The 26,929-nt window shown below is 43.4% G+C and overlaps 2 protein-coding genes across 14 annotated transcripts in view; both read right to left on the bottom strand.

The window, feature by feature from the left end:
- Nucleotides 1-26,929, bottom strand: part of LOC118220427 — a 426,649-nt gene that overhangs the window by 380,510 nt on the left and 19,210 nt on the right. The window lies entirely within an intron of this gene.
- Nucleotides 1,339-12,585, bottom strand: LOC118219981 (zinc finger protein 2 homolog). 13 transcript variants are annotated; one of them, XM_035403555.1, is made up of 5 exons: nt 12,514-12,574; nt 10,845-11,024; nt 9,472-9,715; nt 9,114-9,277; nt 1,339-7,167 (listed from the first exon to the last, which is right to left on the bottom strand). In XM_035403555.1, the coding sequence occupies exon 5, from the start codon at nt 7,015-7,017 to the stop codon at nt 5,320-5,322; it is 1,698 nt and encodes a 565-aa protein (XP_035259446.1). In that variant the 5' UTR covers nt 7,018-7,167; nt 9,114-9,277; nt 9,472-9,715; nt 10,845-11,024; nt 12,514-12,574; the 3' UTR covers nt 1,339-5,319. The 13 variants fall into 13 exon arrangements, with proteins under 13 accessions (XP_035259446.1, XP_035259444.1, XP_035259447.1 ...); XM_035403553.1 differs by lacking the exon at nt 12,514-12,574 and adding an exon at nt 11,378-12,507; XM_035403556.1 differs by lacking the exon at nt 10,845-11,024 and having other exon boundaries at nt 9,534-9,715; nt 12,514-12,582.

Genomic DNA, 26,929 nt, shown 5'->3' on the forward strand with positions numbered 1-26,929 from the left:
GTTGCCCCAGGTGCCATTGTAGAAAACTTCCAAATTCCCAGAACAGCCCTCGGTCAGTCTCATCTCCTTGAATTCTACAACAACAATGTTAGAAATCTCGTAGGGACAAAATTGTTAAAAATGAACATAACCTTAAAATCTTGTTCCAGAAATTACAGAGGATAGAAAGGTAAATGTATCAGATGCAGGTAAAAGTCAGGATGAAAACCTGTATGTTCTGTTGGCCACTGTTCTCCTCATTACTATGAACACCTGAATTTCCTGCCCAATCAGGTGTCATGTGTTCACACCAAATTAGTGTCAGTGTAAAAGCAGACAGAGAAAGAGACTGCTTAGAGAATGGCTGCTTAAAGAAGGAGCTCTTAAAAATATCAAACAAATATAGTGTTTAGATAGTGTTTAACAAAATACATATAATCGATAAAAAGCAGAATTAAAGAAAAGAAGAACACGGAAGGAGGGAATATGAGAAAAAACAAAAGAAGAAAAAGAAATAAATTAAATACGGACATAACAAGGGAAGACACAAAGCTAGGAGAAAGCTAGGAGCAAAGCTAAGCTATAAGGGAGAAACTGTATAAATTAGTCATAAATTAGAACATTTGGATGACTATATACATATTTTTAATTAAAAATAATATAGTACCAATACAGTAATAAATCTGATAGCTTTAGCACAGCTCAATAGATTTAACAGAGGTGGTTAAGAAGCTAACCCAAGACTAGAAGTGTGGCAGTCAAAGTCGGACTGAAATTGCTTCACTTATATTTTGTAGGCCTACTACCCTTGGTGGTAAAATAGGCAGTGTCAGATGTATTATCAGATCATTTACAATTTATTATTTTTTGTTTTGAATTATAGAAATTGGTGTTTTAAAAATCATTGCGCCACCTACTGTGCTTTTTTTCCACATTTTTAAAATTGCCGCTTCTTGATGTCAGGAAGCGGTCTCATTTGCATGCAGCCTATCACAGCGTGTATTTGCTTATGATTGACATTGAGGGCTCGGCTGCATTTGCCACTGTCAAGTCTGGCAAACATGGCACTTTGCAAGCGGCACTGTTGTGTTGAAGGATGCACAAATACTGACTCACTACACGCAATCCCGAAGGACACAAATGTAAAAAACAAGTGTGTAGAATTTTTATCAGGTTCATTAGTGTCAAACAACACAAGAATCTGCAGTCTGCATTCTAAACAAGACGACTTCTTAAATTGGGCGCAAAAACAGAGTGGATTTTGCAAAGAACTGCGACTGAACCCTGGAGCAGTCCCCACTGTAGTTGTAGTGTGATTGTCTCTGCGTTGTTTTCTTGTAAAGATGACACGACAACTGCTGCACGGGATCTGCATTTATTGCAGTACAGAGCGATACAAAGATTGTTGGAAACAGGAAACAGGTTTGCTTGCAATGGCATGATAAACGGATATTGTTGGCAACAGGCTCGCTCGCACCTGTGCCTGTTAAAATATCCAAACCGTCTTTTAATGTAGGTATGTAAAGCACATGTCAGTCAGTCAGTCAGAACCTTTATTTAAATTCTCGGAGGTACAATGTACTTTTCCTATGCGGTACAAAATAAAAGAAAATATATATTATTCTGAGAATGGCATGGTATTATCACTTCGGCCAAGGCTGTAGTTGACTAGCACCATAGTAACTTTATCAAATTGTGATATGTCCAAAAGTATACATTTTTATCTTTAACAAAAAAAAAAACATTTTAAAACCATTTAAAAACAATTTTGCAATGGTATAGAATATAAATAATGATGCAGTATTTCAAATTTCAGTCCGACTTATCTACTTCTCTTCTTATTTTTATGTACAGCACATTGAGCTGCATCACTTGTATGAAATGTGCTCTATAAATAAAATTTGATTGATTGATTGATTGACTTTAACATTATTCCTCAAGGCCCATGGCCTAAGCGACACAAACGACTGTTAACCACTGGTTGTATGACAGCCAAAAGAATTATTGCACAGCATTGAAAAATGCTGATCTGTGGTTGCGGCCCCTTTTGGACTGGTTGGTAATGGAAAGGTGCACCTCAAACCTTGCTGACTTGTATGAGGAGGAACATTCCGAAAGGTGGCCGAACTGACCATGAAAATGCCAATGTTCCCTAGATTTGACTCCGGAACACCCAACATAATTTGACCTATGAAATTGTGATCCCAGATTTCACCCTTGTAACACCTCTGTCATTCATATATTGATATATTATTTACTATTTTTATTTTATTTTAATTTTCCTTTAATTGATTTCTGTGTATGTATGTCTGTGTGTATGTTTACTCTTTGAAAATAATATAAAATTCAAATTAAAAAAAAAAAAGTGTGCTTAGCAGTAGCTTCTGTTTAGATGGTTATTGAACAAAAGGTGAATTCACACCATGTGACAGTTGGCTGTGTGTGGGAAGGACATTGTGGTGACTGGAGCTACTCACATCACTGGTTAAAGATCACATGTCTCTCTGAAGATAGAGCTTAGCCTAGCAGTATCTAAATGTGAGGAAGAAAATGCTGGCTCTCTGACATGCTGATATGTTGTTGCCAGCACCTACTTTTTGCTAAGAGCTGCAAATGAGTAACTCCAGCTAGAGTCAGAGGCAGGAATAAAACCTAAATACCATATTCGGTAATTGGCGTCTTCTATTGGTCAAGTATGAGAAAATAACTCAAACGACTCAAAAACTCGAAAGTTCAATTCATTCTGTGGTAACCAGAAGAATTCAGCCCATAAAGGCTGGACACAGTATGATTTCTGAGCATGTCGCTAATTAGGAATGCCTAGCATGGCCGAATTTGATGGCAAAAACTTCATATATTTCTGCTCATATGCAATCTGAAATCAAAATGTTCTTTGGATAGTAGTACTTTGCATTTTACGTTTTTGGAATTATTTTCATGAATAATTTTTTTTTTTTTTTAAATCCACGAATAAAAAAAAAATCCATTATGTCACATAAACCAATGTTTCTCAGCCTGGGTCATGGGAATGCACTGTGCATGCTGGTTGTTCTTCCAATTATCACAACAAGCTCAGTTTTCTAATGAGCTGCTAATTGTTCTTAATTAGAACAATGTTTCATCTATTGAAAGCTGATTTACCCTCTTAAAGCCACAATCAGTTGGGCCCCATTTGCAGAGAATGTGGAAAACCATCTGTGTAAAATAGAGGTTACTGATAGCAAATGGCAAGCCACCTCTGCATTAAGTAAAACCACACAATGATGTAGAACATAAACACATTTTAACCTCGATTGATCAGGCTTTAACAAAAAAAAACCTGCATACACAGTGGGTTGCCAGGACCAGGGTTGAGAAACGCTGATATAACCCACTGCCTACTGACCTGACGTCATCTCTCTCATCCTTCAAAGCACTCCCCTCCCCATGGGGCTGTGGGTGTGAATGCACAGAGAAGTCTGAGGCAATTATGATAAACATAATGGTGGTATAAGGAAATCTGAAATCATCCAACAGCTGGAAAGACTAATATTTTATGATTGGTATTTCAATGCACACAATTTACATGCCACCCAATAATGTTAAATATTTTATATTTTAAGACAATATTATTGAGGATCTTGCTGATGATAATGATTACGATGCTAAATATGAATTTTACATATTGAAGGGCTGAGAGGCATAAAGGCCTAGTTATGTGCACATTCATTGTATAAAATTATTTCATAAACAATTCATATACAATTTAGAAAAATAACAAAGATCCTCAACTGATAAAACAGTCTTAAACCCAATGATCAGCTTTAGCTGACATACACATTTAAACCTCTACATTGGCAGTAGCAGAACCCGTCAAGGCCAGTCATGTCTCGTTCATTTTCAGCATAGTTTGGACATTAGGACGTAAAGACATTAGAATGGTTCTTCCAAACAGTTTTCACACTGTTTCTTTCAAACAAATTATACAGGTGTCAATTCCATCACCAGAAGTATCACCCAGCAATCAACAAGGAATTACACTGTACATTGAAAAGGAATTTTTTACACGTACAAAACAGTTAGAGGTTATAAAAAAAAAAAAAAGAAGCAGTTCCAAGTAGCCTCCAGTCACTGTGCTGTATTTTTACATGTCTGTTCAAAATACAATAAGGAATGCCTGGAGAACTATAAACTGCGCCAATACGAGCACTGAAAAATTGTCGGCCAACCGCCTTCTATTCACTCCTTAAACTCAAAATAAACAAGTATGTGGAAAACGGAAACAGGATGGTCTGTCTCCAAAATATGGAGATTTTTTAAAATGAGGAATTATCAGGTTATTCCTTGATAATAAATGGACATTCTCACACTCAGTGTATAAAGTAAATTATGTTTTCATGAAACATGAGTACATTTGTCAGGCATATTATGCAGGATTTTTACCTTAGAAAATATAATTAAGTGAAAAAGCTCAGGCAGGGGTTCCCATTACGCTGATTGCAACCGACCAGTCGATCGCAGGGCCCAGCAGGTAGATCGCCATTTCATTTAAAAAATGCATCAGATAAAATTCTAATTCTTCCTGTTTTCATCCCCCTTCCCTACATCTTCTGCCTGACAAGCACGCTTGATTGACTTGAAATGTAGCCAATCTGCTGCTGTTGAGAACTTTGTTACATTAAGTGTCATGATATAGACACAATTGTGCACTCGATTTCATGGTATGGTCACGTAAAGGTCCAATATAGCAGCAATATAGCAACACGATAACATGCATTTGCTTTCAATATTCGACAGATAATGGTGTGAATCTGTGAATTTGTCCAGATATGATGCTGGTCTAATGATTTTCTATATAATTTGGCGTATAGTTTTCCATGATAGTAATAAACTTGCAATTGGCGCAGGGCAATCATGGTGGTGACACGATCAGCTCCATTTCAGGTTTCGCTTTCAATATCCGATGGGTAATGGTGTTTTAAATCTAAACTGGGATTTTAGTTTGTCCAGATGTGACGCTGGTCTAACAATTTTACTTTTATGCCAATACAGCTAGCCTACAATTCACTTGATTTTAGAAATACACACATGGTCCTGGAAAACTTAGTTAGGCTAGTTCAGCTGGGAGCTCTGCCCAACACTATCGCTCTACTACACACACATCAAAAACAAACAAACAAACAAAAAAACATTGGCTTACGGTTGTACGCAATGTTTATTTTTTTATTAATTGTCCAAAAATAAAATTGTTGGATTAGCTTAAAATTATAGACATGTTGCACGCAATTACAAGGTGTAAATTTAAAGTAGATTTCGTGGGGGAAAAAAAAAAAAAAAACACTTCCCACATTGGGTGGGCTTCTAGGAGTTTTCACCTGAATTAATTCTCCTGGGGGCATTTAAATGACTTGCGGTCAAAAAGTGTTTATTTAAACCAGAACTTGTGCTGTAACACTTGCCACACTGAATGCATTTGTGCGGCTTTTCACCTGTGTGACTTCTCTGGTGGATATTTAACTTGTATATCGTGGAAAAGCACTTCCCGCACTGAGGACACGTATAGGATTTTTCATCTGTATGAATAATCTTGTGGCAATTTAAAGCACTTGATTGTGAAAAACACTTCCCACACTGATTACATTTGTAGGGCTTTTCACCTGTATGAATTCTCAGGTGTATACTTAATTCAGAACTTGAAATAAAGCATTTCTCACACTGTGTACACTTGTATGGCTTTTCACCGGTATGAATTCTCAGGTGTGTATTCAAGGAAGATTTTGTATTAAAACACTTGTCACAATCCGTACACTTGTACGGCATTTCGCCTGTATGAATTCTCAGATGTACATTTAAAGAAGAATTTGACCTAAAACACTTCCCACACTGAATGCATTTGCAGGGTTTTTCACCAGTATGAATTCTCTGGTGGATATTTAAATTTGATATTGTGGAAAAGCACTTCCCACAGTGAGGACATTTGTTGGGATTTTCATCTGTATGAATCATCCTGTGGCAATTTAAAGCACTTGTTTGGGAAAAACACTTCCCACAAACAGTACATTTGTAGGGCTTTTCACCTGTATGAATTCTCTGGTGGCTAATTAAATTACACCTTTGGGAAAAGCATTTCCCACATTGTGTACACTTGTGGGACTTTTCACCTGTATGAATTCTCAAGTGGCTATTTAAATTAGATATTGTGGAAAAGCATTTCCCACACTGGGGACATTTGTTGGCATTTTCACCAGTATGAATCATCCTATGGCAATTTAAAGCACTTGTTTGGGAAAAACACATCCCACACTGATTACATTTGTAAGGCTTTTCACCCGTATGAATTCTCCAGTGGCTATTTAAACGACGCATTTGGGAAAAGCACTTCCCACATTGAGTACATTTGTATGGCTTTTCACCTGTATGAATTCTCAGGTGTAAATTCAAATCAGATTTTCTGCTAAACCCCTTCTGACACTGTGGACACTTGTTTGGCTTTTCACCTGTATGAATTTCCATTTCAACTGTACTTTTCTGGACAATTCTGGTTAGATTATTTTCATTGTTTGTGTCACAGTGATTATTTAAGTCCGCAGAAGTCAGCAGATCATGAATTTTTTCTGTTTTACAGTTTGGGTTTGGCTCTCCTGCACAGTGCCATGGTTCAGTCTGCTCTTTGTGACCAACACCAGCTCCAGTCTTCACAGTATTCATGAGATCACTCACTAAACTTTCACTGGATTCACACTTCAATGGATCAGATTTAATATTAATACAATCAATATCCTGTAAGTTACTGATGTGTTCGGCCTTAAGGTATCCTCCATCATCAGTCTCTGTTTTGATTTGGTCAGGGTGCAGATTGGTTATATACCCCAGATCTGTACTGTCTAGGTTCTCGGTCTTAAAAAGATCCCCAATTTGAGTCAAACCCAAATCAGTTTCTGTTTTAATCAGTGGTGTGTGTGTGTGGTGCACATCACTGACCCCGCTGTGTGCTGTAACACACTCTGGCTCCAGTGTGTTGAGTCCTGGTGCAGCACAATCTGTCTCTGACTCTGCCATGTGGACAGACTCCAGTCCACTGAGTTCCTCTTCTTTCTGTCTGATCCTGTGCTGCTCAGTGAGCTCTGGTAGTGTTGTCTCAGTGTCCTGTCTCAGACAGACTCCTGCCTACATCATACTGCTGCTCAAAGGTGTGCAGAAGTGCAGCTCCTGGAGGGAAACCGGGGAAGGGATTTAGTCTTAATCATACAGATCCTACTGGAGCAGTTGACACATTCTTTACTCTCTTTAGTCCTGCAGATGCCTCACCGACCACAGGGGGCACTCTTACATTATGAGGTGGGGAAAACCCTGCATCTTGCTCTATTGCACTTGTGCGACTGTCACTGTATTGTAATCCGTTATAGGACCGTTCAATAAATTAGTGTACAGTACATTCCAGATTTTTCAGATTTGGACAAGCCTCTCAATGAAGCATCGAAGGGCGGCCAAACTAGTGCAGGCCCAGTGATGCGCACACCGGAAATGGAAGAATCCTCAGCGCTCTGAAAACTGCCCTGGCTCTCTCTCCAGCTCTGAATTCATGAAGAATAAGTCATGTCCCTGATGGACACATGCTGAGCCAGTCACAAAGGAAAAAAAAAATCGACAAGTCTGTATAACAACAGGCGACAGAAAAATGACTTTCGGGCAAGAAGAAATGCAGCAGCTGATGAGGTAACAGCATGGAAAGGGTTAAAATGTATCCTTGCATCAGTATTTCCTGCGCACATCACACTGAAGAAGGAATTTGGATGTTCGGAGATAAAGTAATTGCTCCAACAGTTTATCGTAATGGGTTATACTATAACACTGGGCATTTTGGAACAGTGAAGAGTAGTATGCCATCTGAACACTAGTATGCCATCCGCAAGGGTGCAACTTGATTGATTGATTGAAACCTTTATTGCAGGGAAGTCCCACTGAGACCAAGGTCTCTTTTTCAGAGGAGCCCTGATTACAATATAAACATTTACAGTGACAGTTTTACAAAACATAAATTACAGTTAAGATACAAGGAATTCACATACACCAAGCGCCTCAAGGTTCTGGGCAAGGAGTATGCCAGTGTACCAGCCTTTGTTGTTCCTGAAACGGAGTACAGGTCCATGGTTCCACTACTTGTGGGGATTAACAACAAACGAGCCTCCAGACAACACCTTCAAGACACGTATGGCCAACAATTTCTCTAAAAAATCAGGGACAGCCATTCAGAATGGTATGCAGCACTACTGGAGGTAGGAAAGACAGGACCTGGTGGTCCTGAAGGCAGAGTGGGCCCTGTTCAGTATGTTGGCAGCAAAGTTTATGTCCCTGCTGGTAAAGAGATGGATGTGATGTGCAAGGTGACAAAGCGGCCAAGGAAAAGGTCCTACACTGCACTTCAAAGCCCAGCCCTCTCTGAAGCTTCCTGAGGGCCTTGTAGTGGGCAGAGTCCTGGCTAATGTGAAGAAGGGGTGTCTTCCTGTCCGAGTGATGAACCTGTCCGAACGAACAGTGTCAATAGAGCCTAACAGTCACCTGGCAGACGTTTTCCTGGTCCAACAAGTGTTGCAGGTTGGAGAGGGAGGTCAGGAGATGAGTCACCAGGCATGTGAGAGTCAAAATAACGGGAATGGAGAGTCTGGAGCATGTCAAAGCCATGAGTAGGGTGTGAGTGGTAATGGAGATTCCCCAGCATGTTGTGTGGATTTGACACAACATGCTGGGGAATCAATCAATCTGCTTATCTACCTCGACGATACCATCATCTTCTCAAAGACCTTTGAAGAACATCTGGAACGGCTGCAACTGGTGTTCAATCGGCTCCGTGAACATGGGCTGAAGCTGAAGCCATCAAAGTGCCCTCTGATGCAAAAGGAGGTTCAGTACCTAGGGCACCTGGTGTCAGCTGAGGGAATCAGAACAGACAGGAAGTGCAGCAGTTCCTGGGTTTCACTGGATATTACAGGAGGTTTGTGGGGGGTTACGCAAAGCTGGCTGCACCTCTATATCGTCTCACCTCGGGGGACCCGAGAAAGAAGAGGAGGACCAAGGCACCCTCTATTCCTCAACCTCGGTTCCAGTGAACGGAAGAATGCCAGGGTGCATTCCACGCCTTAAGAGCAGAAACTCACCACAGCTCCAGTTCTGGGCTACCCGGACTACAATCTGCCCTTCTTGCTGCAGACCGATGCATCAGGAGAAGGACTTGGTGCAGTTCTTGCTCAAATTCAGGACGGCAAGGAGCAGTTTATTGCTTATGCCAGTAGGGGCCTGAGTCCAGCTGAAACCCGTTACCCTACACACAAATTAGAGTTTTTAGCTCTCAAATGGGCAGCAACAGAGAAGTTTTATGATCACCTGTGTGGGCACAAATACTCTGTCATTACAGATAACAATCCGCTTAAATATGTGATGACCACTACTAAACTGGATACGACTGGCCAGTGCTGGATGTCGCAACTGTCCATGTTCGACTTCGATATCCAGTACCGTCAAGGAAAATGCCACACCAACGCAGACGCACTTTCCAGGATGTCCAGTCAGGATGTCACCCAGGCCCTGCAGACATTCTCCCAGCGAGCGAAAACCAGGAACAGCAAGAGGACATCGGCAAGTTCAGATGCAGCAGAGGGAAATCCGGCAGGAGTACAGGCAGACTGTCCTCAAACACTGCCATCGTGCCAAGCTGAACCGCTGAATGAGCCATATGCTGGCATCAGAACGGTGTCGCTGCCTGCAATGACAAAACAGCAGGTTAGGGCAGGCAAAAGGATGAACCTGTGATTGGCTCAGTTCTGCACTACAGGTCACTAAACACCAAGCCCCAGAGGAGTGCTCGTGTGGGAGGCGGGGCGCAGGTGCACCTTCTTTTGAAAGAGTTGAAGAGGTTGGTGGTCAGGGAGGGCATCCTCTACCGCTGAGTTCAAGATGGTCAAAGGGGATCAATTGAGCAGTTAGTGCTGCCCGAGAAGCTGCGAATGTTGGCGAAAACAGCCCTTCATGATGACTCTGGGCATCTTGGCTTTGAGTGCTCATTCTCACTGATAAGGGAGCGTTTTTACTGGCCCAGGATGTTCCATGACATCAAAGCATGGTGTGAACAGTGTGAGAGGTGCTGTCTCAGGAAGACTCCCACTGCAGGTCTTAGAGCTCCCCAGTATCCACAGTCATGTCCTGACGGAACTTGTCTGCATAGATTTTCTAATGCTGGAGAAGTCCAAAGGTGACAAAGGTGCTGTGGAGGAACTTCTTCTGCTGTTTTGGGTTTCCTGCCAAACTTCATGCAGATCAAAGTGGCAACTTTGAGAGTGCTGTGGTGAAGGAGCTGTGCAAGATCACTGGAATCACCAAGACCCACACAAGTCCATATCACCCTCAGGGTAATGGAACCACAGAGAGGTTTAATAGGATCCTGATGGATATGCTGGGTACATTGGATCTACACCAGAAGCCCCGCTGGCACGAATATGTAGATGCCATGACACACGCCTATAACTGTACACGTCATGACTCAACTGGACACACTCCATACTTTTTAATGTATGGCAGACATCCCAGACTCCCCATCGACCCGACTTTGGGCTGTCAGCGAGTGATGAGCCATGTGAGTACAGTGAATATGCCCAAACTCTTCAGGACTGTCTGACCTATGCTTATGACAAGGCCAACCAGATGTCCAGGCAAGCTAAAGAACAGCAGAAAAGACACTATAACCGCAAAGCAAAGCGCCATGTGTTCAAGCCAGGGGACAGGGTCCTGATAAACATATTTATTGTCATAAAGAAACAGCCTGGCTTACCCGTGTACGTGGTTCGGTCTGAAGATGGAGTGAGAGAGAGAGTGGTCAACCATAACCTTCTTACCCAGTGCATGTTTTTTCCCATGGGACCCCAGCAGGAGGCGACTAAGGGAGGTGAGCCAGACACAGAGGCCAGCATCTCAGTTGATCAGGGGCTGTGGAAGATGGTGAGTCTGAGGACCTCGAGGAGGGTGCAAGTGGAGCCCAGACTGAAGAGATGGATGTCATGGAGGTTCAAAGCGAGCTGGTAGAGGGAGAAGGCAAGCCCCAAAGAACTACTTCAGGAAAAGGAAAGGGAGAAAATAGACCAGCCCACAGGAGAGAGGCTCCCCCAGAGCCTGTAGGGAGCAGGAGAATTCCCCTAAGGGACAGACACCCCCCCAACAAGTTGTCCTATCAATTAACAGTTGTGGAGCCAGAAACTGATCAGCAGAAGATAGACAGAGGTCGGATGCTTTGGCAGAAAGCCACAGCAGGACGCCGCCAGCCTGAACACAAAAATCAGCGAATGTCGTTAATAACAAAAAATGAATTTATCAATTACCGCAACGGTAAATAACAAAAAGTATCCGCTTCTAGAAATAAATTAACTCGTACCTTGTTCACTTTCCAGCTCGGTGCTAGAGTTTAACATCAAGTGAAGAAAACTTCACATCCTTGCAGTTTCACCAGTTGCTCTTTCTGGGAAGTTCTCATAAAAGTGGTTAAGCCTTATATAATGCTAATTCTAAATGAATACTGAACATTGCAATTCGACAGTCATTTTAAAGGGTCATTTACAAGTTCCCTGGAAAACAGTAACCGAGGTAATTAAGCCGGTTATTTTCTAATGGGTCGTGCATGAAAAACAGACATTGCTAAATCGGATGCCATAAATCACCCAGTAGTGCCGTAATAAACGAAACCAAACTCAATTTTAAAAAACGTATCATTTTTAACTGGCAGCCGGTCTACTGGTAATACTAAACATTGATTAAGCAGACCCACAAACTTCCGTCTTTATTCCACTAAAATGACACGGTTTTGTGCATTTCGATGGTGTCCTTTACAATACCTATGAATAGCGTCAATAAATGAACCAGAGACAAATGCGATTTATATTGTGAGATTAACTAGGTATAAGAAATGTAATCACGTAGATGTATGTGGAGATTATCTGTCAACTCTCCGATAAGGGAATGGTTAATCGTTCACTGAACACGACAGGGTAATGCTAACGCAATGGAATCACTCGCTCTACCTCATACCAGAACAGAGAGGGTGATATTAATATCAGAAGTTAACTAGACTAAGGCATTGTGCAGTTCCTGCCTTTTGGTTACATTTCAACTTTAGTGCTACCATTTAGTGTCCACCATTCCTCTCAATAAGCAGCCGCAACGGCTAGGAACCAAATAGCTATCTAGCCAAGACTCATTAATTGCAACCATACAAAAAACTGTTGACATGGTAACTGGTAACATTGCTGACCCAGCAACCAGTCAGCAAAGAAATATGGCTAAAGCCACTCACTTACGATGGATCGGTAGCCCACTGCTACCATAAATGCGCCGTAATATAATGCGTGTTTATGGTATGATAAGCCTATGCTGCTAGCAAGGCATTGCATGAATCAAGATTGTAAGCCGTACAACCAGCAAACTTTAAATGTACGGTTACTACCTATGTTATAGAACCAAACCAAATAGAAAATATACATCGGAAGCAAACTTGTTATAATTATCATATCATACCTATTTCACAAACAATTCATCTGGAACTGAACACGTGGGGTTGCAGTCGACTCTGCGCTGGCTGCTGCTGCTGCTGCTGCTGCTGCTGCTGCTGCTGCTGCTTCTTCTTCTTCTTCTTCTTCTTCTTCTTCTTCTTCTTCTTCTTCTTCTTCTTCTTCTTCTTCTTCTTCTTCTTCTTCTTCTTCTTCTTCTTCTTCTTCTTCTTCTTCTTCTTCTTCTTCTTCTTCTTCTTCTTCTTCTTCTTCTTCTTCTTCTTCTTCTGCTTCTGCTTCTTCTTCTGCTTCTGCTTCTTCTTCTTCTCTGATTTTAAATGGCGTTGGAAAACCAAAATTGGTGCATTACCGCCACCCAGAGCCATAGAAAGAGAGAGTCGCATCAACTCCGTTCACTCCAACGGGCCAATTATTTTTCAGCAATGGCGGATCGTGGACAGTCTGAATAGTTCCAAACATTGGGAGCTAGTAGCAGCAGTGCCGTAGAGTAGCAGTGTTTTTGATTGTCTGTGATGCACTTTTAAAAGGTAAGAAGTTAAAATCAACAGCATTTTTGATACTTTGATCTTATTTGCACATTTGATTCGAATTAACAATGAGTTAAAGCACTTAGCTCATTATTTTCCACCAAAGTAGTAGATTTAGCTAACATTAACTGCCTTACTTGTTTACATTTTGGGCAGATGTGGCTAGTGGATAAATCTATCGCTGTTTCCGTCGCAGCACTTTCAACACCATAAACATACATATATCGTGCATTCGGACGGTCCTCGTCAACTCGTAAAGTCGGAAATATATCACGTGACCAAGTCGTATTTACTACTTGAAGAGGGTGCTCGAACGAGTGAGAGAGGTCAACCTCAGGTTAAATCCAGATAAGTGCAAATTTTGCCTAGATTAAGTAGGCTACGTAGGCCACATCTTCACATGCGAAGGCCTAAAAGCTGACCCTTCTAAAACTGCAGCAATCACTGACATGCCAGTCCCCACAGACGTCACTTTGCTACAGCATGTCCTTGGCGTGGTTAATTACCTTGGCAAGTTCATCCCGAACATCACTGACATCGCAGCGCCACTGAGGAAACTGACCCACAAGAAGACTGCATGGTGCTGGTTCCAACAGCACCAGGGGGCATTTGACCACCTCAAGTCATGCCTGTCCAGCCCACCAGTATTGGCATACTACGATGTCAGGGAGCCAGTCACGCTTACCTGTGATGCGTCATGCTATGGACTTGGAGCTGCATGCATGCAAAATGGCAGACCAGTAGCGTTTGCGTCGCATACCCTCACGGACACAGAGACACGATATGCTCAAATAGAGAAGGAGCTTCTAGCTGTCGTGTTTGCCAGAACAAAATTCAAGGACTACGTATACGGAAAGCCCACAGTCATGGAAACCGACCACCAACCTCTGGTAACCATCCTGAAGAAGCCCATTCACACCACCCCTGCCTGTCTCCAGAGAATGTTGCTCTGGTTGCAAAGCTACGACATCAGCTTGGTGTACAAAAAGGGTAAATACATGTATCTGGTGGATACTCTTTCAAGAGCTCCAAACACACAAGTCTCCCAGAGCCCTGCTGAAAATGAGGCTTTTGAAGTCATGTTGATGAGTTACATCTCCACAGCCCACCTGGAGGAACTCAGAAAGCACACAGCAGAGGATGAGGTGCTACTAACCCTCAGTGCAGTCATTCAACGAGGATGGCCCACCAGGAAAACCCAGCTCCAGCCTGCTGTAAGTCTCTCCTTCCCTTGCAGGGACGAACTTACAGTGGAGGATGGGATTGTCATGAAAGGCCACAAAGCAGTCATCCCCTAGTCTCTGGGAGTACATCAACATTGTGCACAAAGGCCACCCAGGTGCTGAAGTAACCAAGCGCAGAGCTAGAAGCATAATCTTTTGGCCGACAATGTCAAACGACATCACAGAGGAGTTGCTCACATGTGCAGCGTGCAACAGCATCAAGTCTCACCAGCAAAAAGAACCTCTTAAATTTCACCCAGTTCCAGACCTCCCATGGTCCACAGTGGCCACAGATATCTTTGACTGGCGTGGCGAACATTACCAAGTGCATTTGTGGATTCGCATTCTGGATGGTTCGAAATCAACCTTTTCCGTGACATGACATCGTCAGCCGTGATCTCCAAATTGAAGAGACAGTTCTCAGTCCACAGTACACCACACACCCTTTTCTCTAACAATGCTAGGTAACACACCAGTCAGCATCCAGACACAGCCAGAGGGTTGTACTGTGGGGTTGCAGCTGAGTACTAGAGTAGTTTTCAAACATAATAGGTCACAGAAGTGGGTCATGTCTGTGACAGAAGTTGGTGCCAGGAAATCACACTCAGGTAGCCATTTTTCCTATGAAGGTTTTAGTATTAGCAATTTTATAAAAGCCTGTCAAACCAGCTTTTCACCACATTATTAAAATAGTGTAAAAAGTACCAAACAATGAGAACCCCTGAATTGGCGTAATTTTTGACACAAGGCCGTGGTTCATTTTTTTCTCTTTATGAGAAACTACATATCCCACCGGGAGCACGCTAGCCCTTACGGAACTGGTTAGCTGTCCTTGATGGTAACTGCACTCCTCAACATGCCTTGAATTATATTTGTTTTCACCCCTCTTAATGCTCTTACTGTCATCATTAAAATAAAGTTGCTTAATGTAACTCTGATAATATTAGCTAGCTAAATTAGGACTCGGGTAGGCTGAAACGAAGCAATGGTACGTCATGAACTTAATGCTGTATGGAATTGTAGTCCGCTTGTATAATATGGCCAGTAAAGACATTAATCAAACAAAACTACCAAATGACTGACATGACTATTAGAAACCACTTGAATGAATGAATGAATCATTGAATTTATATAGCACTTTTTCCAAATGCTCTTAATGAAAGTACAAACCAAAAAACATACTTTGTTCAGTTGTGTTAGCAGTTGAGTGTCAGTGCTGGGGAAGACTAAAGTCTTGCAAGACATAGGCTAGCTGACGTTGTAAACTCAAGTTCCATGTAAGTATGCAACTGGTAAAACGAAAACGGTTTGACATGAAACTGAAGCCATGGAGTTCTAAGCTAATCTGTAACTACAGCATCCACAATTATTAATCCCCACCCTAAAGGCTTTATCAGCTTCATCACACAATTTCAATGAATGAATTTTGTGTGCTTTTATGTGCAAAATTATTTTCAATAGCGCTTGATAGGAGTTTCGTCAAGGTTTCTGGGGTGAAGCAAAAAGGTTCTCTGAAAAACAGAAAATGGGTATGGGCTTGGAGAGTGAGAAAGTGTCATGCCATGTGAATCACCTCGTCCGATTAGAACAAGGCCGCCTAAAAACTTTACAGAAAGATATAAGAGGCAGAACTTATGAGCAGAACTTCTCGAACTCTGTGATGAGTGCTTGAAAAGTTTCTCCTATTTGGTCAAATAAAAGTTGTATTGCTGAATTACTCTGTATTGCTGAATGACCTGACTAAATTATTTGCCTCCGTTGAAGGTAAAATCCATGGAAGATTTTATCACAAGGGCATTTTTAGCGTTGAAATATAATAGAAAATTATCTAGTTTAAAGCCACTCCCTGTTAGTTTAAAAATACAATGAAAGCAGTTAATATTTAAATCATGATGTCGTGATTTAACATTTCTGCCAGCAGCACCCCCTGCTCAAAATCTCTTCCTGCGCCCGTGGTAGCCAATCCTGCCCCCAGGTCAGCACTTCGGCTGCGTCCCAGTCCACCCCCTACACCCTCCTTCGCCAAACTCCCCACGCTCATGAGTGCGCCATTTTGGGCGGCTTCCGATAGTGTAGAAGGCAAATCAGAGCGGGGGAGGGGGAGGGGGGGGGGGGGGGGTGGCTTGTGGTCTCCAATTCCTCTGCCCCCTTCCGGTGAGTCTGCATCATGTGCTGGCTTCACCACGAGGGGGTGGAGATTATTACCCATAACTCTTTGGGTTAGAGGTTGAGACGGCTCCAACAGCTGTTCTGAAAACAGTGGGATGCGGCCGAAAAGCAAGATGAAGAGGGTGGGACGGATAATGGACAGATAGACTCAAGGAAGGAGGGAGGGAAGGGGGGAACAGAAAAAGAGAAGAAGAGATATGGTTCTGTTACTCTTCCCCTATTTCAGTGTCATAAACAACCTAAACTATTTACTCTAACTATGCCTGCATATTTTCAGACAAATGAATAAATACATGAACAAACAATAAGAATTAAAGGAAATGAGAGAACAAATTTTAATCAGTCTTTAAGCTTTATTTAAAAATATCTTATTGACACACAGCTGTTAAAACTACTGGTATTGCTTCAGAAGGCTAAGAAATATGTTGTGAGCATTTTAGCAAAATGTAATATTTCATTTTTATAAAATCGTTTGTATTAAAAGAAGTATAATTCTCTAAGCTATACCATCCAAATATCGAAAAATATATATATATCAAAATGTCAAAATGAAATTTTTTTTATCTTTGGCAACAGATTTTTAAATGTACACAGAAAGAAGTTATGTTCTATTTAAACAGAGTAGTAATGAAAGCAGTATGAAATAAGTAATACTGAAATAGTTTTGAGTAGTTTCTGTCTAAGTGATAACCCTTCCATGTGTCAATCAGAGAGCCAACATGGATAGCTCTGACCTGCACATGATGAACACAGCAGCCAAAACTGAAAGGGTGGAATGGAAATAATGGAAATACAAACAAATCTAAAGCAAAGACTTACACAGACTCACTGTTCTCATTTTTACAATCTGCAAACTTCAATCCATTCATTTCATATTTAAGTGGCCAGTACTGACTCCATGTAGTTTGAGCTGAAATCACGTCATCATCTTGGTCAGCCAAAGTAATCGATTCACTGTGTCAATGAATGCAAGCTATCGTACCCAATGTATACAAGTACCAGCATTTCCAATGTCCTAATTCAGGGGTCCTCAATCTGATCCAGAAAGGGCCAGTGTGGGTGCAGGCTTTTGTTCCAACTGGGCAGTTACACACCTGATTCTACTAATCAAGGTGCTTAGCAAAGATTCCAAGGGGTTGATTAGTAGAATCAGGTGTGTTACTGCTTGGCTGGAACAAAAGCCTGCACCCACACCGGCCCTTTCTGGATAAGATTGAGGACCCCTGTCCTAATTTATTAAATCAGCTAAGGAGTCCACTGTAAGTAATTTCAGGTGAATTATTACTTCATGAATAACTGATCTAGTGGGATATGGTTTTATCACATTAAAACATTTTGCTTGAGATGTGTAGGATAAAGGAGTCCATGTAAGTTCTTCTATCCAAAATTGTGGGTGGACACTTCCAAAGTTAGAACTGTCAATCTCACAGTGTTCCTCCTCTTTCAGGAGGCTCCTCTCCCATGTCATCACTGGGAGCTGGAGGGCCTTCGGGGGCCAGAACGCTCTCCCCTACAGGGACGGATCAGGAGACAGACAGACACAGGTCAGGGAAAGGCTCATTTTCACCAAATACCTGCTGATCCTCACATGATCTCCTGTAACAAACCACACAGACAGGAAGTAACACAGTGCAGTGATTTTCACAAGTTACACAGAGAGGAAGTAAAGAGTTTTAACACAGGATAGTGTCTTAATCTATAAAATTCAATAAATAGAATAATAAACATCATAATCTAAAATATAAATATTACATTAATAATGGATAAATCACATGATTGCAGCCAGAGACACAGAAAAGCACCAGAGCAGAACACAGTGAATTCAGTGACAGACATTGTGTTTCACTCCAACATTCTGTCTGTAAAGAGAAACTCAACCTGGAAAAGTGCCTGGGATGCATGGTGATGACATCATCATAGTGCTCTGTCGCATCTCCCTCCACCAGCTCCCCTTAAACAGACAGAGAGAAGCAGCAGCAGTGCTGGTTAAACTGGGCACACTGGTTATAGTGCTCATAATGGCTATATTGGTTTTGGTGGTTATACTGGTTACACTAATTATTGGGGCAACAACTTTAAAAGTCATTTCCATGTCTAAGACTGGACAACAAAACAAGTCAACTGCAAGAAATGTTCTATGTAATGAAATAATTTCAGTAAGTTTTATTCTTCTAAAAAGGACAAGGGAGATTTCTACTCCAAATCTCTACAAGCTCTTTAACACAAACAACTAAGTGCAGCATATAACAATGAGTGCAAATAAATGTATTCATGAGGAGTAAATTTGGAGTCATCCCACCAATCAATCAAAACACTCACCTGCCACACTGTCTGGATGCTTATCCGCTGTGATGACATCATCATAGTTCTCCGGTATGTCCTCCATCACCAGGTCTCCTGAAAGCAAGGAGACTTCTGGGGACTTGTGGCTGAATCTGATTGTGGCTGAAATGATTCAGAATGCCGCTGCCCGACTCATCTACAACCTCCCCAAATCCTCCCACGTCACTCCTCTGCTGCGATCACTTCACTGGCTACCGGTCGCTGCCAGGATCCGGTTCAAAGCCCTGACCCTTGCCTACACTGTTGCCAACAGGACAGCCCCCATCTACTTGCAGGACATGACTCAATTCTATGTGCCTGCTCGACCACTCCGCTCTGCGGCAGCAGGGCGCCTTGTAACCCCTCCCACCCGCCCAAAGGGATCACAGAGCTTCTCTACCCTAGCTCCCCAGTGGTGGAACGAACTCCCCGTCCCTCTCTGAACCTCCCCCTCACTACCGATCTTCCGCCGTGGCCTGAAGACTCATCTCTTCAGACTATACCTAGACTAACCACCACCACGCTGTATATTTCACTCTTTTATAAAAAAAAATTAAAACAAAAAAAAAAACCCTTTTTCCTGTCACTTGTTACGTTGCCCCATCCCTGCACTTCTTGGTAATTTGTATTTGTCCTAATACTGTAGCTTATTCTTCTGCCTAGTTGGCTTTGCAGATGTTAGGCCAGAATAGTGTTCACTGTTCTCCGCTAGAAATAGCTGTACAAAATAAGTATTGTACCTTACTGAACCCGTATTCAGCATTGTTTACGACCATGAAATACACTTTTTTGTACGTCACTTTGGATAAAAGCGTCTGCCAAATTAATGTAATGTAATGTAATGAATCTCAGGACTGTCACACAGCAGAACAGTGGAGCCCTTCAGATCAGCACTGAATAACACTTCAGCTAGCTGTGTTTGCACACTGCAGTCATGGCTGCCTGACGGTGTGGGGACAGTCTAACTGACCCCATATTTAAACCTTGGTATGTGGGTGCTGGGGAATCCACATCACTGAGTCCTACAGGAACCAACCTGACCCGGTGGTAACAGAGAGACGGAACACAGAGGAGCGCAGCCCCACCTGCTGGAAGACGTCTGTAACTACCTAGGAATCTACGAGGCCGGAAGGGCACTATTTCAGTGCTCCTGAGGGGTAGAAGTAGCGGATTAACAGTCTATCCCCATGTACCCATAACGGCTGTTTTAATAAATATATGTCATGATTAAACACCATATCTACAATATGATTATATTACAGGCATTTAGCAGACCCTCTTATTCTGAGTAACTGTGATCCTGTTACGTACCCCACCGAAACTCTGAGGAGCACTCAGGAGTTCCACCCCTCCCAAAATCACCCTGGAACCACAGCACCACCCCCTACGCCCACTGAGAGCTCCACAGAGCTCCGCCCCCTTACCTGAGAGGGAGTGTCCCTCGCCGTCCCCTACATCTGCATGCCCAGAGGGCGGATCCTCCGCAAGGCCTCTCTCTGTGAACAGGAGAGAGGGTGTGTCCCGACCCCGCCCACACCACACATGCTCTAAGCGGCATAGCTCAGGAGGTAAGAGCGGTTGTCTGGCAGTCGGAGGGTTGCCGGTTTGATCCGCCCTGGGAGTGTCGAAGTGTCACTGAGCAAGACACCTAACCCCTAATTGCTCCCAACGAGGTACCTTGCATGGCAGCCTTTCACCATTGGTATGTGAGTGTGTGTGTGAATGGGTGAATGAGAGGCATCAACTGTAAAGTGCTTTGGATAAAAGCGCTATATAAATGCAGTCCATTTACCAGTTTTCCACAGTGTGATTAAGATGTTACTGTGCAGCACAAGGAGGACAAATTCGATTCACTCACCCCATCGGGGGGTGCTGTAGGTTCCCCGTCTAGCCAGTTTGTACGCAATCTCCTCGTAGACGGCTTCGTGCAGAGGGGCTGTGTGAGCAGAGACAGAGAATCACAGAGTCAGAGTCTCCTCTCAGAGAGCACATCTCTCTCTGCATGAGCAGCAGAGGTACAGCACACAGCTACTGTCATACACCAGCCACCTGTCAGAGACCAGGGCCCTGTAGGACTGCTGATCTGAGATCAGTCCAACCTTTTATCACATAACCGATAACTTATCCATGCAGACTGCAGGAATGTGATTGACCACAGGGGGGCGCTGGTGCACAAAAAGACACGATCAGCATGCCAACCAAATCCCTCCCTCGGGAACACTGCAGCCAATCACGCATCACCCGGCAGTCTCCTTGCTTTCAGGGGAGCTGGTGATGGAGGACTCGGCCCCACACTGCGGGGCCCACCCCCGGTTCACCCAGCGCCCGTCCGCCCCTTACCTCTCCTCAGCGTTCTGCTCCGGAACAGCAGAACACCCAGCACTGCCAGCAGCAGGAAGAACAGCACCCCCATCACCAGGAAGGCCACTGTTGGGATAGACGGGCTGGCCGGAGCCTCCTTTAATCGGGTCACTGGCTGTGTGGACACAACTGCAAAACGGGGAAGGCAAGGGGTTGGGCATCAGCAGAGAACATGGCACACTGCCTCTACTCTACTTATACTGACCACTGAGCTGTGTTTCCACCTACAGTACTGTACTTATACAGCCAGCCATCCAGTGACCTATTAAAACAGAGCAACTGCATGAAGCAAACCGAGTCATTCCACAAGATACCCACTACAACATAAAAAGGTGGCCTGAGAGCAAGTGCATGGTTAACTTTCCAGCGAGTAAACTTTAGCTAAGCCTGTGCTATCTGTACTAAAACGTGGGTGTTGTCTCTTCTCTGTTCAAGAACATTGTCTATTTAAATTCAAAGTGAAAGTACTGTATTAAAGTATCAAAGTACTATCTTGACACCAACATTCATAGAGCTTTGAGAGCCACACCACGTTTAATGTTAGATAGAAATCTATAGGATTACATTCTGTCTTAATGCATTAATGCGGAGGTACTGTTGCCAACAGGCAAAAAACTGCAAGAAGCAGTTATGCATTAACACTCAAATACTGAGTGTTACTTAGCAACCTACCCAGGCAAACAGCCACCACCATTTATATGGTGGAAATGCAATACAAAGCATTAATGGAAAAGCTAGTCCCAACAGCCGAAATTAGTTGTGAGATCATAGGTCCTCTTTTTACTGTATAAATGACTCCTGGGGCAACTTTACCTGTTTGTGCTTTTGGTTTTGTAGTCATTGCAGGAGTACCTAAAACAATAGAATAATAAATAAATTAAAATGCATTGTTTTATTTATTGGGCATGAGAAAGGGTTTGTGTGATTGACAGGGCTCTGAGCTCAGCCTCAGGTTTTATCTCCCAAACTCTCTCCTACACCATCCAGAGGAGTCCGTACCTGCAGTGGAACTGGACTCAGATAAAGGGCCTGTAAAATAAAAATAAAGAGTTTTGTTATTTATTCATTCAGTTGTTCCACTTGCTGTTCCTGCCCACTGTTATTGGCTGTGACCCTGATGATGTCACATCCTCTCTGCTTGTTGCCTAAATCTTTATGGATGCACTTCTGTAAGCTGCCCTGGATAAGAGCTTCTGATAAATGTAAATGTAGTTCCAAAGCATCATGTTTTCTACTTGCATTATTAGTGAGCGCATGAATAAAGCTCATCGAGCTGTAATGCAGGGTGGATCTTTAAGCTGCTCCTGGGGTTTAGGGTGTGTGTTTCTGTCAGGGCTCCAGTGATTAATCTTCTCAGAAGATGGCAGTCAGCCTGAGGTGATCTGGAGTCGCAGGCTCACCTGTGCAGGTGATCCCAGCCTGGTTCTGGTGTGGGCAGCGACTGTGCTGGTGCACAGAGTGTGGGCAGTCCCACAGGTGCATCTCAGTGCCCCCGCAGTTCACCTCAGTCAGCCAGAGGGTGCCGTTCCCTGTCCCAAATGTAGCATTACCATGAGCCTTTCCTGCTGACCCACAGTCCAGCTGTCTGCACACAACCTGGACGTCCATCGTGTCCCAGGAGTCTCCACACACCGTCCGCCAGGAGCCCGCGTGGAACACCTCCAGCCTCCCAGAGCACCCACCTTCACCCCCCACCAGCCGGAGGGGCCAGTGACCTAGAGCAGGAGACACAGATGAGCTGAGCAGCCTCATTACCTTTACCATCTCCTACAGACACATCTCCACTAACACTATGACTGACCTCATTACGTGTAGCATCTCCTACAGACACATCTCCACTAACACTATGACTGACCTCATTACGTTTAGCATCTCCTACAGACACATCTCCACTAACACTATGACTGACCTCATTACGTGTAGCATCTCCTACAGACACATCTCCACTAACACTATGACTGACCTCATTACGTTTAGCATCTCCTACAGACACATCTCCACTAACACTATGACTGACCTCATTACGTGTAGCATCTCCTACAGACACATCTCCACTAACACTATGACTGACCTCATTACGTTTAGCATCTCCTACAGACACATCTCCATTAACACTATGACTGACCTCATTATGTTTAGCATCTCCTACAGACACATCTCCATTAACACTATGACTGACCTCATTACATTTAGCATCTCCTACAGACACATCTCCTCTAACATTATGAATGACCTTGGGTAATGCTTTCTGATTTGCCAAAGCAGAGTGGATTTGTGGCTGTGGATAGAGCCAGCTCATCATTTACATTACATTCAATCGATGCTCTTATCCAGGGTGGCTGACCATAAGATTAAACCAAAAAAACCTACTTGTGCAAGCTCTCTGATTTGCTGCTGAGGAACATGACAATTTGGTTCGTGGAATTTGGTCATCCGCTTCCCCTTTGATGTGAAGAGAAATGAATAAATGGATGAACTACAAATAAATTTTTTTTTTAAAAGACAGAGACAAGTTCATTCCATATCACAAACAAAGCGCACTACATAGAGGTCCAAAAACATCTCATTCACGGGGTTACACAAAAACTTTAAAAAAATTCACGATAGTCCATATTTTTACGAATTTAATGTTACAAAAAATAATAAGTCGATTTACATATTCACCAGTTTAGGGTAAATTAGCTTACTTAATGAATGTCATCTTCCCCATCTACATAAATGAGCCAGTTCTATTTGAAGGTTTAATTCTACTGTTCCTAACAGGCATACTCAAGTCTGCAGTAGAGATACTTTTATGCTACTGTTCCCAATAGGAGTGATACTGTGTTTGTAATCATGAGGTTTATTATACTGGTCCTAACAGGAGTATTAAGTCTGCAGTTGAGTGAGGTTTACCTGAGCAGGTAAGTGAAGCCACGCTGGTTTGCCCGCAGGTATTCTCACCCCAAGGCTTTGATGGGCACTGCCACAGAGTGGAGTCATGTCGGCGACATTTGAAATGATCCAGCCAGTTTGGAGCTGATTCCAGTCTTGACTGTGTTTTAGACACAAATCCGCTCTTTCCACAGTTCAGCTCCTGACATATGAGAGTAGCCGTGTCTGTAGTCATTTGATTGAAGCACACGTTGCCCCAGGTGCCATTGTAGAAAACTTCCAAATTCCCAGAACAGCCCTCGGTCAGTCTCATCTCCTTGAATTCTACAACAACAGTGTTAGAAATCTCTTAGGGACAAAATGGTTAAAAATGAACATATCCGTAAAATCACTAGCCAGAAATGACAGAGGATAGAAAGGTAAATGTATCAGATGTAGGTATAAGTCAGAATGAAAAGCTGTGTGTTGTTAGCCACTGCTCTCCTGAGATAAATCTCATCACTTTGAACACATGAAATTCCTCACCAATCAGGTATCATGTATTCACACCAAATTAGTGTCAGTGTAAAAGCAAGAACTTTAGATGCTCCACTGAGCTCCAGACCTGAACACACGACCCCCACGTCCTCCTTGTGTCCACAGTCAGTTTGTCCCCATCCGGCTGTGGGACAGTCCCACAGGGACGTCTCGTTCCCCACACAGCCCACCTCATCCAGCCAGACAGGTCCATTTCCTGGACCAAAGAAGGAGGGTTGCGGGGCACTGAGGGCCGTCCCACACTGGAGCTGCCTGCACACCACCTGAGCATCCTCCAGGTCCCAGGAGTCATCACAAACTGTCCCCCAGGAGCCCCTGTGGAACACCTCCAACCGTCCCGCACAGTCCCCCCCTCCCCCCACCAGCCTGAGAGACCTGTGATCTGAGAGAGAGAGAGAGACAGAGAGAGAGAGAGAGGGCGAGAAAGGGAGAGAGAGAGAGAAATTACAAGTCGTAACACTCTCTGCTCTGTCAGTTGTAAATACTCTGATCCCTAATACGTTAGAAAAATCCTTTAGGTTGAGTGTACAATTTCCCCCATGTCAAACAAGCAGCTAGAGACTGCCGAGAAGCTTCATTAGTAACCTGTACTCACTGGAACAGACGATGGACACCTGTTCCCTGGAGCTGCAGGTGAGATTGTGTGGAGTGCTGCAGTTCCCCAGGTGAGCCTCTCTCCCGGAGCACTGAACCCCCATCAGACACTCCCCACTGCCTCCCGTCCCAGACGGAGAGGAGCTGTAGATCTGCACTGCAGAGCCACAGCCCAGCTGCTTGCAGGCCACCGAGGCCTCACTGAAGCTCCAGGACCCCCCCACTCTGCTCCAGGTCTGCAGGTAGTACACCTCCACCTGGCCCTCACACGCACCCTCTCTAGCCAGCCGCACCGTCCCGTCCAGATCTGAGAGGGCAGAGCCTGAGGATCACAAATGTATGAGGGTTAGAGTTAGACTCCTCTGATAAATCCAAGTGTATTAGGGTTAGGGTTAGTCTCCTCTGATAAACTCAAGTGTATTAGGGTTAGACTCCTCTGTTAAATCCTGTTTTTAAGCGATGTTTGTATGTTTTGATTGACGCATGCCTTCTTGGCCAGATCAGTGTTGTAAATGAGAATATGTTCTCAATCACATTTACCTGGTTAAATAAAGGTTAAATAAATAAATAAATAGTTGAGTGGGTCAGGGAGGGGTTACAGAACCACAAGCACAAGGTCGTAGCATCTGGTTCAATCCGAGGGATGTAGTTTAAATACCGAATAAATGTACGGTATTGTTTTGTATTAATTGATTGTTTTCCGTCATTAAATTACAATAATAATTTTTTTTTTGTTGTTGCGTAGTTTCAGCTGGCATTTCGTACCTGCGTATTTTGACCAAGAACTGCGTAGTTGGTACAAAAAATGCGTGCAGGGCGGCAGGTCTGTTATTTAGACCACACCCTCTCTTAATTTATGGCAGGCAGAGACATGCTGGGCTGCCACCTCTATTGCGATCTCCTCTTCCCCCAAATTTTTATTTATTTATCTGGTTCTGATAGGTACTGGAACTGATTATTCTGTTCAGTGAATTTGGGAAAATATTGGTTTCAGATTTGGAGGTACTTGGGGCAGGAAAGCTGGAAGTGGGCCTCTGTCTCCACCTGCCAGATTGCAATGAGCACACAGCCTGTTCTCTTTTGCCAGCCAGGTCTTTTTGTGGCAACCAATTTCGAAGGCAAGGCTGTGGTCACTGAGTCTGTACATTGTTAATGTGAGCCATTGCTTTTGGTTTTTAACTCTAGTGAGATATTCTGACAGGGAGAAATCTCGGACTAGAACGTGATACATTTCCAGTTTATTGTTTAATTTAATCATGCCAACTGTCAATGTATAGTTTTTGTTGATTTTGTCAAAATGTCTAGTGGGTGTGGCATTTTATGTGCTATTTTGTAAAAATGTTTTTTTGATGGCGAGTTTCCCAGGGGACCTCTGTCTGGGTAGAGCTGGCTGCTCTTCAGTGCCTTCAGTTCAGTTCTCTCCATCTCTCTGTCTCTCTCAATGTCTCTGTCTCACTCTCTCTCTCTCTCTCTCACTGCAGTAAATGTATGCTAAATTGTGCCATGTACACAGTACAGAGAGCAGGACTCCTCACCAGAGCAGATGACTCCAGCATCCTGTCCATGTGAGAGCACAGCTCGGCTCCATGAGGAAACAGCACACTGTGAGAGGCGTGTCTCGTTCCCATGGCAATCAAACACATCAGCCCTGATTGGCCCACTTCCCTCTCCAAACCAGGCCTGTCCTGGCACTGCCACTGCAGTCCCACACTTCAGCTGCTGACAGAGGACATTGGAGGCTCTCCTGTCCCAGCATGCATCACACACTGTCCCCCAGGTACCCAGGTGCTGCAGCTCCACTCGACCAGAGCAGTTA

This window comes from Anguilla anguilla, chromosome 2, assembly GCF_013347855.1.
Source record: "Anguilla anguilla isolate fAngAng1 chromosome 2, fAngAng1.pri, whole genome shotgun sequence".
Taxonomy (NCBI): Eukaryota; Metazoa; Chordata; class Actinopteri; order Anguilliformes; family Anguillidae; genus Anguilla; species Anguilla anguilla.